The 17003-nt window shown below is 39.5% G+C and overlaps 1 protein-coding gene across 1 annotated transcript in view; it reads left to right on the plus strand.

The window, feature by feature from the left end:
- The window catches only part of LOC126234906 (voltage-dependent T-type calcium channel subunit alpha-1G), a 790867-nt gene that overhangs the window by 151529 nt on the left and 622335 nt on the right, over positions 1-17003 (plus strand). The window contains exon 4 of the mRNA XM_049943646.1: positions 8834-9005. Within this exon, the coding sequence (XP_049799603.1) occupies positions 8834-9005 (172 nt within the window). The remainder of the gene's footprint in view (positions 1-8833; positions 9006-17003) is intronic.

Here is a 17003-nt window from a genome sequence, read left to right on the forward strand (position 1 = left end):
TAAACGTCCTTTCTTCTCGGCGTGCAAAATGCTGATATCGCAAACAGCTTTAGGCGAATGACCTGTAATTAGAATATGGTCGGCAAAATACGATTTTTGGGGGACAGTGCCATTTTTTCTTAAAAGGTGTTCTTTGTATCTGGTTGTAAAGGCACGTCCTTTTTGTCCGATGTAGTAAGAAGAGCAGGTATCGCAGACAATCTTACAGACGCCACAAGTTTCTAAAGGGGAACGAATCGATTTTAAATTATGAATGAAGATTTTTTTCAAATTATTATTGGTAGAGTGGTGGTGGTTAGTGTTTAACATCCCGTCGACAACGAGGTCATTAGAGACGGAGCGCAAGCTCGGGTTAGGGAAGGATTGGGAAGGAAATCGGCCGTGCCCTTTTCGAAGGAACCATCCCGGCATTTGCCTGAAACGATTTAGGGAAATCACGGAAAACCTAAATCAGGATGGCCGGAGACGGGATTGAACCGTCGTCCTCCCGAATGCGAGTCCAGTGTGCTAACCACTGCGCCACCTCGCTCGGTTTATTATTGGTAGAAAATGCAACGTTGCAGTTGTATTTATTACGAAGAAGGCGTTGGATCTGATAGGAGATGAGCCCCACGAAAGGAACAGAGAAGTATTTCTTTGGGTTACATTCAATGATAGACGTTCCGAGCGTAGTAACTCTTTTAGTATTCTTTTTAAGGATGTCAAGTACTATGCTAGCTTTATACTCGTTATTGAGTGCTATCGTTTTGAGTAAATTGATTTCGTCGTTGAACTTTTCTTTCGAAAGTGGAATGGAAGTAGCTCGGTGAATTGCAGAATGAAAGAAGGCGTTTTTATGAGACTGTGGATGAATGGAGGGCGCAGCTACATTATCAGTATATGTTTCTTTACGAAAATTATTGAATGACATTTTATTATCTTCTTTTGTAAGCGTCAAGTCAAGAAAGTTTAATTGGCGGGCCTCGTTTTTAAGTTCGATGGTGAAAGAACCAAGCAGCCATGTTTAAAACTTTCCAATGGAACACATTGTCAAAGAGTTAGGAAGTCGGTTTCATTCCAGATCACGGTGTCCAGCATCACTACCTTCTCTGGTTTCAGGTTTTGAGGAGCAGCAGTCCGACATTCCTCCACAGACATTCAGAAACCTCTTTGAAAGAATCCCCAGCGCAGCTGAAGCCGTCATAAAGACAAAGAGTGGTCGAATTTCATATTAATGCCCATTAATAGTCGTCCGCGTATTTTTCATCAAATAGTGTATCTCACTGGATCTGAACACTTCTGCGCATACCAGTGCAAGGCTTTGAACATATAAACTCCACTGACCGGCCCATTCTCGAGTCACCAGCTGTCACATTCCACCTGGAGTTACTCAAATTTATTCAGTGCTGTACGTGGCGTGCAACTATTTCAACAACACTGTCTCAAGTTTCGATTCGGTATTAAGGAACTTTTCAACGCGGTCACGTAACTACCTGTCTATATGTGTGAACGCACTGTCTCCTGTGAATACGTGGACAGTGGTTTGTTGCCGGAAGGCATCTGTGCCCCGCGTTGGTCAGCTTCTCGCTCGTATCACGATCGCAGCAGGTATTATTCCGGAACAAGAGAGAAAGTGCCGACTCCAGTTTCGGAGTTTCGGCTGTGGGAAGAGCCGTACGAATTCCATTTCCCGGGGCAGCGGGAGCAACAAGGCGCCGGCGGCCTGCCTGCATAATGCAGCCGGGAAATTGAAGCGAACTGGCGCCAGTAGCCGTGGGGAGCCATTCCCGCCGACGAATTACATTTCACTTCTTGTTCCCGTCCGCGTCGCAAACAAATTCAGAACTGTGACGCTGAACAGGGTGACGACATCATTTCTTGACGTGAATGCTCAAATCCCGGAAATCGCTTGTATGATTCGACCGTTGGAACATGTCTATATTTTTTTCATCGTTGCTAGTCTGACAGTCAGCACCATTTGCTTGCACACTGTTAAAGATTCCAAGTACTCTGTTCACGGCAGTAGGGAACAGTATTGTGACTGAGAGTTTTTTTTTTCTTTAACAGCCCAACAGTAACAGCATTCACTACGTATCGTAGAAGTGAGGCTCTTAAAAGGCTCTAAGCGCTATGGAACTTAACATCTGAGGTCATCAGTTCCCTGGACTTAGAACTACGTAAACCTAACTAACCTAAGGACATCACACACATCCATGCCCGAGGCAGGATTAGAACCTGCGACCGTAGCAGCAGCGCGGTTCCGGACTGAAGTGCCTAAGAACCGCTCGGCCACAGTGGCCGGCCGTAGAAGAGACTTCAAGTGAATAACATAAGAGGCTGTTACACTTGCTGTTGTGCAAACATATAAACGAACAGTAAGAGAGTCTGCGTATGTTTTAATGTATTGCGTATCTCTTCTTTTGGCGATGAAGCCACCATGATCAATGTTTAGGTCTTCCAGTTCTTTAGTCTCCATACTCTCTTCCACGAATACTCATATCTTCAACAACATCCTGCTTCATATTGCCATATTGTTCTAGCTACATTACATTCAGGAATGCATAGCAAATTCTATAATCAGTTATTTCTGTTTTTTTGTTATTTGGTTATAAATCACAGTTCGTTTACTTCTTATTATAACCGAACAGTGAAAAACTAAGTTAAAGATATGAGACCATTTTATTGGTACCAGGTACTTTTTATGGTACCACACACCAGGAACGGTAATGCAATTATTTTATATAATACGAAGGAGGATTCCCTTCTCACTTTTGTGATCTAGCTTTCACTGCACTGACTTAGAAAACTTCTATATCTATTACGTTCATTGTAGCGCTTCAGCGATTATACAGTTGAAACTGCTTTTGCTCGGAATTAATTTTCTGCTTAAATGGGAGTCGTGTTTGTTTTCTGTGAAGATAAACTCGGTAATACGCGAACAGTGCTGTAGTATTACAACAAATGTCCTTGGTCTATCTGCCACCTTTTGTTCGTCTGCCTTACGTAACATCGATGGAGAAGAACCGTCAATGACCTCATTTTATTTTAGTTGTAAGATTATTTTATTCGTTCTTATTCTTAAAACTTAGTTACTACACAGTTTTCTGTTGGATTACTGCGCTGCGTCTCGTGTCGTATATGTGTTCCAAAAGTTGTCTCCTCCACATCTCTGAAAAAACCTTCTCAAATTTGACTCATACGTCATATTTGGTGATCGTGCTGGTGCAATGTGCATACGGTCGCCCCGCCCCCACCTTTTTTTTATTTTTTTTTAATTTTTTTAGACCCATGATGGGTTTGTTTTGCTGTGCAAATGTTCCCATGAGTGGCACTGACCTTTGTGTTTTACCACTCATTCAAAAATATAAGTTCAGTAATCATTGGCCTCGTAATAGTTTTATTATTTTCTTTACGTAAGTTACTCTGTAGCCAATACATATTTATAAGATTTAGTTGTCTTCGGGCTAAAGCTTCTTGATCATGTTCAGTATTTTCATTGATCTCTGTGCCTTTCTAATTTTCATTGATCCCACTGCCTTTTTAATTTTCATTGATCCCAATGTCTTTCTATTTCTAGTGTCCTGTTCACTGCTAGGCAATATTTTTGCAAGTAACCTAAACATTATCATACTAAAAAGGGTAAATTAAAAGATTAATTTTTATGTGGTTGACTGTTTCATGCTTATGTCGGTGACTTCCTATATCAAGCTATACTACACTGAAATAGAGCTTACATTATGTCGAAAGATTTATTACATATCTCCAGCTATTGCTTAACTACTTTTGTATTCGAATCTACATTTAGTATTCCGTGATTAATATGGTTACTTCTTGCGACGTAGGTAGGCACAGACGAGTAAGCTTACAGTTTGTCTGTCATATACTAGACTGGTACACCTGTGAAAATGATGTTCGTTTTATCGTATTACATCTGACTTCATAACACGATTCTAGGAGGTAGTTACAATACTTAACAGGAGTCCAAATTAACTGAAAACAAAAGACGTGCGACATATTTCGTAAAACCAACTGTCGTTTTGGGGCAGTGGATGGGAGTTTTATCAGGTAGTGTAACAACCGCTGACCTGAACTTGGACGCAAATACTTTTAATTAATGCCATTATCTGCTTCGATTCAGTTTCACACTTTAATCTAGAAGTCATGTTTTCTAATCTCAATTTCTGAATCAGAATCCTAAATTCATTTCACTATAGAGCTATTTAGATACCTCCAACTATTTCGACGCGAAAAACTGCAGGAACATTTTGACACTCCATGTTCTGTATTTGGGGGATCGTTTTATTGCTGGTTGGAACGATTCCAGTTCTCGACGTTTTGGACTTGGTACAGGTAATTCCCGTTAGTAATTCTATGTTAGTGCACAGTCTAATACAGGTCTGAATTCTGAATGAATGGTAAACCTCGAGAACGTATATGTATTGTTCATCACATGTGAAGAAAAACTGTGAAACTTGACCTCACTTTTTATTTAATTTTAACTATGTATAATTTCTCTATAGATAATGTAAGGTAGTAAATATCACAAAGCCGGCCGGAGTGGCCGAGCGGTTCTAGGCGCTTCAGTCTGGAACCGCGCGACCGCTACGGTGGCAGGTTCGAATCCTGCCTCGGGCATGGATGTGTGTGATGTCCTTAGGTTTAAGTAGTTCTAAGTTCTAGGGGACTGATGACCTCAGAAGTTAAGTCCCATAGTGCTCAAAGCCATTTGAACCATTTTTTGAAATATCACAAGAAAATCAGAATGATAAAATATTGAACAAAGAAATATCAGAAGTAAATAACAATGAAAATAATAATAATAGAAGTACCAGTAATTTTAACATGCAGCAAATGTAACATGTCCATATCTGGAAGTTCTCCAGTGGCTCGTTGAAACGTTAACTTTTTTGTTGATTTTGTGAATAATAAGTACAGTGAAAACTGTTGTTTAGCTGTTGTGCTAAGTAATATTTTTCTTCAGTGACAATTCGCCTTATTTATAGCTTATGTACCACTTTTCAATCTAACCAATACTTAGGGAGCAATCGCTACTTACCCGTAGCTCGCAAACAGCTAACAGATACGTAAAATTATTATCGTATTACATAGATTTCATGGAGCTGCTTCGTCTAAATGAACGATGGTCACAAACTGAACGAAAAGTTCCAGTAGTGAACGACGCTAGCTGGCAAATGTCATCGACTGTATGTATCCGCCGTATGTGATCAACACAGACTAGGAAATCTTCCATGTAGCTGCTTGTTCCATAGCTGATTTCCGAGGTCGTTACTTCACTGAAATAGGTTGCCGGTGCGCTTTAACAAGGGGATTTGCTAGGCCTCAGCGTACTAAAACATTTAACACGCACAAAGGCGGTAATAAACGCTCTACCAAGCCGCCTGCGACTGACACAACTACTGAGCCACTGTGTCGAAATTCACACTATTTATTACGGAATGAATAATATACGAAATTTAACTCCCGTTTGAAAGATATCCTACGTCAGGTACAAAATTTGCCAATTATCACTCTGAATCAAGGTCCTAATCCGGTTGTAGACACTTCCAAGAAATTATTCTAGATCCAATCGTGAAGCGGCGAACTAATGCATGAGCGGTGACCATTGAAGATAGGTTGCAGACAGTTTTCTGGCACTCGTCGTAACTAGAAACCTGAGCATCGGCTCCAGAAGTAGACCCAACAAATGACTCTCCAGCTGACTTTCTTACCGGGCTGTGTATCCCATGTAAATACCAGGCGGGCAGAATGATACCAAGCAACGCTCTATTTCCGCCCAACGACAGGCGATACAAAGTAGGGCGCGAACGTGTTGCCCTTTGTAGACCACACCACACAACGATTTCAGCCGCACGTTATCTCGGTGCTTAACGCCTGCTATGCAGGCAACCCAAATGACACCGCTGCACTGCGCGGAGCCTTTGCATGCCGTGGTATATAGCAGTGTGATCACCAATAACCTCTGATGTTAATTATTGACTAAGTCTATTGGCAAAGAAAATATTGCAAGAGATGTTTTCATGTGCATAATAAATTCAGCTACATACATATGACCAACTTTTCAAAACACTTGATGGCCACTGGTGCTCAAACTCGAGTCTGATACGAAATCTTATATTTTTTGGCCCGCTCTACGAACTCCTATAATCAACTCCCTTCAAAATTCGTTATAAAACCTTCAAAAATCGCTGGTAAAAAGTAGCAGATGCAACAAATACCATTTTGTCTTCTGGTATGAATGTATCAATACGAATGAAGTCTGTTAGTTTATTTTATTTTGTTGTATTAAGCTACGTTTGCTACAATATAAGACTGGTAAACTGAAGACAACCTTTAAACTGATCAACAATGACCAGTTGGTATTGGTTTGAAATATTAAAGCATCTTTGTGCATGGTTTTTTTATTTTATTTATTTATTCATTCCGTCTGTTCGACTTACAGAAATCGGATGCAAAAACTTTGTTGTGTTAAGATGGAGAATATAATAGATAGTGGATCCGTATTTTTCTTTGATTTTCGCCTACTTTAGTTAGAAGAGAATCTCTGTTCCGAGTGACTGGTGCACTTTGCACTTGGAAGACACTCTTCTTTATCCGATGTTGAAGTTTTTGCCCAAGTAGAAAAGACATTTCGTAAAATTTCGGAAATTTTAAATCCATAGACACACCAAAAAGTTGCCGTTGAAGTAGGTGAAACAAGGAAAGACTTTAAAATATTTGTTACAAGCAACTACGTAAAAATTTTAAGCCTATAAATAGGATCAGTGATCTGAAAAAGATTCATTTGAAAAAATACATAGCCGATGGAAGGGTAATTTTAGTGAGAAAGAACATTCGTCTTAGATACTTTTCTGATGATCTTTCAAAGTGCTTTTTTCCATTACACTGTTGTGGATACAACTTTAGCAAAGTAACCTATAGAACCGAAGTGTCATCTCTCAAGGGGATTGGACAAGAAAAATGACATGTTGGAGAAAAACTATTAAGCTTCAGATTTGGGAAAAATCGGAGAGAAGATGAGGTACTGGTACTTAAGTTTTTCATCGAGATTGTCAGCCTTCTATGTAATGACTTTATTGCACAAGATACTGTTTGTGATTCTTAGAATATGAACGTTTTTTTTGGAAATATAATGTGAACACTGTCATTGGAAATGAAGCAAGTTCCTTTTTTTCTTTCTACTTTTGGTGTTAAGGTGCTTTATTGAGTATTAAAAAGTGAATTTTCAAAAAATAAAGTGTATTTACCAATTCTGTGTAAATTAGAACTAATCAAAATCCATTATGTCGACATTAACTTATATCAAAAGACATATTGTCCAATAGAAAACAAGAAACGACATTTAGTCTATCACAAAAGTCCTCAGGTCTTGAAAGTAAAAAAAGAATACCTTGTAATAAATACATTTTTATGAACAACTCTGGCTGAGTATATTTTTTGTGACAAGTTTTTCGCCACTTCTGCAAATTTTGCTTTCTATGACATACGTTTTGAAAAGTTGCGCCTCATACATGTGGCGAACCAGAACGCCACTGAAATAACGTTAAGAGGTTATTTTGGTAGAAGGAGCCCAAGGTGTCATTCGACTTATTATAGAGTCATTGCGTTTTGTTTCTTGTCCCAATTAGCTTTGTACATGTACTGCACTGAAAATAGTGCACAAGAGTGCAAATATCGACGGTGATCGTACATCCATTATACCAATATTGTGTTATTCGTTGTCGCAGTTCGTCGACGTTTCCCGGAAGCGGAGCAACAAAGATATTATATTTAATGTAACCCCATACACAGAAGTCCGTTGGGATTAAATCAGGTGTTTCACCACGCCCAGTGCAAATCGGCACATTCCTACAGAGATGTCCGACAACTTCACGACGATAATTTGGTAGCGCACCACCTTACTGAAAAATGAATTCTGTACCTACATCCTGTTGTAATTGAGGCACTAGATAATGTACAATTATGTCCACGTACGACATGCCAGTTACAGCTGAACCGTAAACCTTTGGCGTCTTACAACGCAAAAAAAAATTACCTTAGGCGAGTTCCATACATGTTAGATTACTTGACGTGTTTTCTGCTCATCCTGTATCCGGACATTATGCCGATTCACTTTACCACAGGTATGGAAGTGGCTTCGTAACTGAACGCAATTTTATTAAGAAAATAATTTTCAGTCTGTATTTTGTTAAACATTTCTACATAAAATTCATCTCGTTTTTCTTTGTCACTTTCTCTTAAAGGTTGCAATAGTTCCAACTCGTAGGATTTGAATGACAGGTGTTTCGGTAATACCTTCCACTATGTAACATTAGGCATATTCAGTTATAGGCTGGCACGCCTCATTGATTTACCCAGACTACGAATGTATGACCACCGAGCTTGTTCAAATGCTACATCAGAGACTACTGACCGACCCTGACCCAGCGTCCTGTGTGGTACACATCAGGTTCGGTGAAACGATTATACCAACTAAAACAACTTGTCTCTGTGGTGGTAGCTTTCGATATTTAGTCGTGAGTTGTCTCTGAACTATAGCAGCGGATTTGGATTCCTGAAACAATAGATAACTCTGTGCACGCTCTGCACGATTGTACGACTCCAGATGACTGTTGGATAACTCATTCGCGCACGTCACCTAGCGGGAACGTCAGGAACTGACAGTGTTAGGCAGGAATAAATCTAGAAGATGTACAGCATTCAGTGCTGTATCAAATATTTCTGTAAGTTATTTACCTTTTTTACATTTAAAGATATGTTTAACTAATTTATAAAAAGAGGACCGGTGAGTGAGTTTATAGCCTGTAGCCGTGTCACGTGGTGCTGATGTTGGCAGGCATGCGCATCCTGGTGATGCTGCTGCTGGACACGCTGCCGATGCTGGGGAACGTGCTGCTGCTGTGCTTCTTCGTCTTCTTCATCTTCGGCATCGTGGGCGTGCAGCTGTGGCAGGGCATCCTGCGCCAGCGCTGCTTCCCCAAGACCCCGCCGAACGTCACGCTGCCCAAGTGAGTCCGCCGCCACCGCCGCCACCGCCTTGCGCTACGACTAGACACTTCCCCTGCACAGTGGTCACGCGTAAGCGATGTTTCTTGTTGCCATTAAGAAACAAGGAGAAGTAAGAAACAGAAATTTAACTTCCCGTCGACGACGAGGTCATCAGAGACGGAGCTCAGGCTCGGACTCGCAAAGGCTGGAAAGGCCATGCTCTCTCCAAATGATTTAGGGAAACCACGCAAATTCTAAATCTGGATGGACACATAGGGATTTGAACCGTAATCTGCCAAAATACGAGTCAAATGTCTTACTACTGTGCTCTACAGTCGATCTCGATGCTTGAGAACACAAGTCGCTTTGTTATAAAGGACTCATTCGTAGTACGCTAGCTCCACCAAATAAGATAACACCACTTTAGTAGTTTCATCATAGATATTCGATAGCACTCATTTTCGTACTTCCCAAGCCATCCCATTCTCGTTGCGAAACGCTTATAAACCCAGTACAAACAGAAAACTGATACAAAGAATTGACTCATAGCAATAAAACGAGACTCAAACTCTTCAGATTGTACTTCCCCTGTGGCTGTAAAACTTGTAGCTATTCCCCTTGTTCAACGTTTCACTTGCATCTCTCTTCTATAAAGGGTGCAACAAAATGTTGCGATCAAACTTTCAGGACATGTTCCTCGCACGTATTAGGATAAAACAGAATATCATATCAGAGTCTTCAGTTCAGCTCAGGTGCTTACAGACAAATAACAACGAGTAAAGGATGGGTCTTTTTCTTGCAAGTACGGTATTGTTATTTTTTTTTATCACCCAAACATGTTTCACCATAGTTGTGGCATTCTCAGTGTTTTTTTTTTTTTTTACATTTTATTTCCTGAAGCACATACATGCAGACTATGTTTAGGTTATGGAATATGATACATCAGATTGTGTTGTTATTTAAATTACGCCACTGGCCTTTAAAATTGCTACACCAAGAAGAAATGCAGATGATAAACGGGTATTCATTGGACAAATACATTATACTAGAACTGACATGTGATTACATTTTCACGCAATTTGGGTGCATAGATCCTGAGAAATCAGTACCCAGAACAACCACCTCTGGCCGTAATAACGGCCTTGACACGCCTGGGCATTGAGTCAAACAGAGCTTGGATGGCGTGTACAGGTACAGCTGCCCATGCAGCTTCAACATGATACCACAGTTCATCAAGAGTAGTGACTGGCGTATTGTGACGAGCCAGTTGCTCGGCCACCATTGACCAGACGGTTTCAATTAATGAGAGATCTGGAGAATGTGCTGTCCATGGCAGCAGTTGAACATTTTCTGTATCCAGAAAGGCCCGTACAGGACCTGCAACATGCGGTCGTGAATTATCCTGCTGAAATATAGGGATTCACACCGATCGAACGAAGGGTAGAGCCACGGGTCGTGACAAGTCTGAAATGTAACGCCCATTGTTCAAAGTGCCGTCAATGCGAACAAGAGGTGACGGAGACGTGTAACCAATGGCACCCCATACCATAATTCCGGGTGATACGCCAGTATGGCGACGACGAATGTCACCAAACACGGATGCGACCATCATGATGCTGTAAACAGAACCTGGATTCATCCGAAAAAATGGCGCTTTGCCATTCGTGCATCAAGGTTCGTCGTTGAGTACATCATCGCAGGCGCTCCTGTCTGTGATGCAGCGTCAAGGGTAACCGCAGCCGTGGTCTCCGAGCTGATAGTCCATGCTGCTGCAAACGTTGTCGAACTGTTCGTGCAGATTGTTTTTGTCTTGCAAACGTCACCATCTACTGACTCAGGGATCGAGATGTGGCTGCACGATCCGTTACAGCCATAGGGATGTCTGTCATCTCGACTGCTAGTGATACGAGGCCGTTGGGATCCAGCACGGCGTTCCGTATTACCCTCCTGAACCCACCGTTTCCATATTCTGCTAACAGTAATTGGATCTCGACCAACGCGAACAGCAATGTTGAGATACGATAAACCGCAATCGCGATACGCTACAATCTGACCTTTATCAAAGTCGGAAACGTGATGGTACGCATTTCTCCTCCATACACGAGGCATCACAACAACGTTTAACCAGGCAACCCCCGTCAACTACTGTTTGTGTATGAGAAACCTGTTGGAAACTTTCCTCATGTCAGCACGTTGTAGGTGTCGCCACCGGCGCCAACCTTGTGTGATTGCTCAAAAACCTAATCATTTGCATATCACAGCATCTTCTTCCTGTCGGTTAAATTTAGCCTCTGTAGCACGTCATATTCGTGGTGTATCTATTTTAATGGCCAGTAGAGTACATATGCACTTTATCATTTATTTTACATTGTATGTATCCTATGGCTGCCAACCAAAATCAGTAACAGGTCTAAATTAGCACACCATGTCATCTACAAACATGAGGGTTGTTGGAAAAGCATCTGCACTGAATTTTTGTGTATTATCCAATCTTTAAAATGTATGTTCTGGGAACATTCGTGGCATGAGCCCGTTTTTGGCCTTACCATTGTAGTGTTTGGCTAGTTCTGAGCTGTGACAAGTTTGTTTTAATGTAACACACGTGCTCTTGTGTAGCTGAGCTGAACCTGTGAACATCGGTAAAAGTTCTGTGAAGCTTAGTTATGGTGAACTATTTCCTGTCGTTTGTTATTCATACGCTATGTTTCGTATTCTGACAGTGTTTACTTCCGTCTTCTTCTGCCTGTTTGTGAACACTGCGTGTTGCTATGCTCCTGTGGCGTGGACACACGTTTCACTGCACAAATTTACGTCTCTCATGGGCTTGCTGAAGCTATGGCAAATAGTTCGCCGTACCTAAGCTTCACAATACTTTTTCCGATGTCCGCAGGTTGAGCTCAACTACAGAATAACACGTTTAGTACATAAAAACGAACTTGTCACAGCTCAGAACTAGCTAAATACTACAGAAGGTAAGAATGACAAAACACAACAATCATCGTACAACGGTAAAGCCAAAAACGGGCATATGCTACGAATTATACCAGAGCACAGATTTTAAAGCTTACATAATAAACAAAAATTCAATCCAGACGATTTTCCAACATCCCTCATCTTTACAGACGAAATTTTGTGCTAATTTAGACCTGTGACTGATTTTGGTTGGCAGCTACAGGACACACACAATGTAAAATAAAAGGTAAAGTGCATATACAATTTAAATAACAACAAAATATGATGTTTCACATTCCCCAAGCTAACCATAATTTTTATGTATGTATTTCAGGAAATGTATGTATGTATTTCAGGAAATACCGCTCAGGATCCCACAACTGTGGTGAAACATTTTTGGATGATAAAACAAAACAATAATTTGTGTACTAGTAAAAAAGCGGACCCATCCTTAATTCATTATCATAAAATGAAATATATGCTCATCGGTACGGAAATGCTTTATTTCCATTCCACACTCTTAACAATATATCAGTCATGATCAAGAGCCAGAAAATGAACGTACCAGCATACCGCATAACACTTTATTACATGAACTGTACAAAATTCCCGCTGCTTCCATTAACGCTTGAATCATCCCACAGCACACTTAATCTCTGGTGTGCTGACGACCCCTGGAGTACGTATTCCCTACTGTTTCGCAGTCCGAACAAGAACTTCCAAACGCCTCCACAAATTACTGGCCCAGGCGTGGAGAAAGCAAAGGCGAAAAATTCCGGCTACCCTTTCCAAACTACCTGGCGCTGAATCTGCCACTTAGAAACTCATGGTATTTACAATTTACTTAAACCGATATAACAAAAAAGGAACTTGAATCGTTTATATGCCACGTACGCTCCTTCCTATGTGCCTCCCATGATTAAAATACTATGAAGGTCTGTATGAAAAAGTGGAAATTTCCAGATCCACATACATGCAGTACATACTTTCCTTAAATGTGTGAATAATAAGCCCTGAAAGGTTTACCGTTCTCTTCTGTTACGCCTTAATACGGCATGCACATTTAACAATGCATTCGTAAGATCACGTGCCACATGCCGAATTTTGCTGCAAAAGTCCGATATACAAATAACATAACCTCGTAAATCAACACATCAGCTGCTATTCCGTACAGTGCTTTATTGGTTACATGCTTAGAACATTATCAGGTGACATCTGTCCATATACTGACTGATAACGTTTAAAATGGCGTACTCTGAAAAGGGAGTTCTCTTATATACAGTTCTCCCATTACCAGGTACGTTTCAGTTAGCTTATCCTACCGGTATTACCTATTCACCATTAACAGATACCTTTCAATTAACGGACGTTCTCTTTTGTATAGACCTCTCAAGTAATACATCTCTGTCAAAGCCTCTTGGAAATATTACCTGCAATTCTGCCTCTCGCTCTCTCTCATTTTTTACGTCCCCGTTATTAACAATAAAGAACTCTACAGAACAGCAGTTGCGGTGTTTATTTACGAATTTAGGTTAGCATGTAGTAACACAGTTACGCTCAAAGTCCATAAAATTCCTTAATTTATAGATCAGCGATGCCCGTCTTTCGTAGCAGAAAACTCGTAGCTTTACTTCCCAGAGCGAGCTATTGCACAGGAATGTTGTAACTCCAGAGTGAACAACAACAGCTATACATCCGGCTTCCATCACTTATTTCTAAATGAAAGAAATTACTTTTTTTAAGTTCCACCTAGTTAAATAGTCATTTGAAAATAAATTTGGTTTGAAAATTCCTGAAGCTGATACATGTGTTCTCGAATGTGACACCATTACTGCCGTGTTTGTAAATCATTACCTGCCTTAAACTTTATGACCCCTCTGCCGCAGCAAAAAGAATGAAAACATTATGTTTTAGGGTTGTAAGTAGATGAAAAAGAATTTTTTTTTTTCAATCAAGGTGCTCTCTGGCTCCACCAAATTAGTTGGAGAAGGCCATGCCGTTCATTGTGATGCAAAATTAATAATTATGTCTTAACATACTTTGTGGCATCCAGTAGTTTACGAATGAACATCAAAATCAGTTCTAAAGGTGTCTCGAGTAAGAAATGAACTGCATTACACAGATCAAAAACCAATTTCAAATAATTGATGAACCACGTAAATTGAACTCTAATCTCCACCATGTTACTAACGTCCGACTGCAGCATCCTGTAATGATTCGCCGATCGAACACCGTTTCTTCAAGCCTGTTTGTACTCCCAGCAATGATAACTGGAATAACAATACTATAGACTGAATCAGTTCGCCTTCAAGTGAAACAGACAATTTCCCAAAAGATTGTATTCAGGAGATTTTTCATTTAAAGACTGATTAAGTACAATATCAGACTTGATTTGTAGATTATAGATGCAAGTGTTGGAAGTACACATTTTGCGTGGTTATGTGCAGTGAAGGTTCCGGTAATCACTTTATTACCATTTACTGAACTATTCTATGTTCCACAGACTCAGTGAAACTGTGCGAACTGAAATAAATTACCTAGCTTTTTCCAGTCAGCGCGAGAGAGAGGGAGACAGATAGAGAAATTTTGCGAAAAGCCACAAATCGATCGACTAGGAGAGTGCCTGAAATATGCATAGAACTGGATGCCACGCATCGTGCTCATCACGTTTTAACAAGAGACGTCGCTTTAGAATTTGATGGAGCTCGTGGGTACAACACGCGCTGAATTTGTTCCTTCCTCCAATTGATTCTGCTCTAACAAACACGCTAACAATGTCCACATTACGAATTATCAATGTTTGTGTGCGTGTAGTACAGTCGAAAAATAAGAGACAGATAACGTGTGGAACATTGGTAACGAGATTCATGTTGTTTTTGCCGTTCCCATTATTTTTTCAGTTGTCAATATTACAGTCTATGCAAGAATGGACTTGTAAACTGAGTACTGTTATTAACCACTAAAATGCATCTATCAGGTAAATAAATTTTGTTAAAATACTGCATTGGAAGATATCCAGTAGTGGACATGTTTTGCATATTGCAGTTATTCCAGACTGTTACGTAAAACAATATTCAGAAACATCGCTTGCGTCGATCACATAATAAGACAAAAAAATATTTGTGCACTTAGCTTGATTTACTGTTTCCTGCTATCTGCTTGACTTCAAGCCTTTGTCAGTGTTTTTGCTGAAATGCTGCTTCTGCTTCTATGCTTTAAATGTTCTGCCTACTCATTTCACTAAGTTTCAATATCGGATCATCACTCAAGTATTAATCTATTCAGTATATACGTAATATGAAGTTCTTACATACATAATAATAAATGTACACTCATGCCATATCATACGCTTGAAAATAAATCAGCACGTTTTGTTTGAAGTATAACATCGGCAGAAAAAGTAATTTTTAATATTGTGCAGATTTACGTTACATTTATAAGCAGCTATTACTTTCTCATCAAAATACAACTTTAAAATATGTGTGTTTAAAATTGGCTTTGTTTCCTTAAACTAATATTGATTTCAGGAATGTTGAAAATTTAATTTTCCAATGTTGTTAGTATCTAGGAAATCTTCCATTCATTTTGTCAAGTGAAGAGTGTTTTTTATTTGTTAAGCTCAAATTGGCTGTCACATGTTTCTTAAATCCACAGAAATAATGAAGCATAATTATAATAGTTAATAAGTAATTCACAAATTTTATAATACTAAATGTTGTATAAATAATAGAAATGTATTGAATCGATACAAATATAAACCTTTAGCTACTGAAAAATTAACATGATTATAGTAGTGGTAAATATAAACATTCTCATCAAATGAGATCAAAAGTTAAAGCTACAGGATCGTATGGTAATTCACTTAAATACTATAATGTATTAACGATATTGAAATTTAACTGCATAAGTGCTAAATGACAATTACATATCTCTAGACAGACATAAATCATCTGTCATAGTACACTACATTGTAAATACCACATAAAAATGATTATAGATATCATAAGGTATGTACCATAAATCATACATTTTGCAGTGAATGCACAAATGCTTTCCCCTGTAATTTCTTTAACCAATTGGCATGTAAAATATTTATAATTGAAGTTTCCTTATAATCCGACTGTTTCCTATTAATGAAAATACTCTATTTAGTTACTATCATGACCAAACCCAAAGTGTTTTTAAAGCATCTCCGTGTGACTAAGCGCAAAGTCACCCAGCATGAATGTAATGTGTACAGTGTACAGTAACTATATTTCTTCGTGAAATGTAACTTTATAAACACTATCTGATACAGTCCTCAGTGACAAATCAGTGGTTGTGGTAACGACTGATCATATCACAAATATAATATATCCTTAACAAGGAAGCCGAACAAGCAAATAAGCTGCAACAATCTGTTGAGTTTATTTGTTGATTTAGTTGATTTGCAGGTGACCACTGACAGCTCCTGCTCTTTCAGGAATGTTAACGTATTACTTACTATTCCTAGCTTCCGCACCAAGAGCCATGGTACAGGGACCATTAAAAATCACTTCATGTCTTTAATAAACATCTAAAACAACTATCGATAATATGCTTGCAATAGTGTAACTATTACTTGCGAAGTAAAAATATGATGAGGCCAAATGGGATAAACTGGATCTCAGGGTCGAGTTATTCCATACATGTACATACTTTTCAGTTCGTACTCTAGCAAATTTCTACGAACCTGAGCAGGACGGAGAGTAGGGAAGGTCAACCATACAAGTGCAAAGAAAGAAGAATATGAATGGAAAGGAACACATTCTTTTAAACAGAGCTTAAAAGGAAGTGTGATAGACCGAATAAAACGTTTTCACGCATATTTGTGGAAATTTATGACAAGACATCCAGTCATGTGACACACAAGTACTCTTCAAATACCTTAAAAAGCTCCTATTGTCTCTGGCGAAAAGCAATTTGTGTTTATTACTGGCGATCGTCGAAGTATTCTGTTTGCCTGAGAAATGCCACAGGCAATAGAAGACGTGGACTCCATCGATTCGACAACATTAGTTTGGATTGCCACAGTAATTGCTACGTGG

The sequence above is a fragment of the Schistocerca nitens genome, chromosome 2 (genome assembly GCF_023898315.1).
Source record: "Schistocerca nitens isolate TAMUIC-IGC-003100 chromosome 2, iqSchNite1.1, whole genome shotgun sequence".
Lineage (NCBI taxonomy): Eukaryota > Metazoa > Arthropoda > Insecta > Orthoptera > Acrididae > Schistocerca > Schistocerca nitens.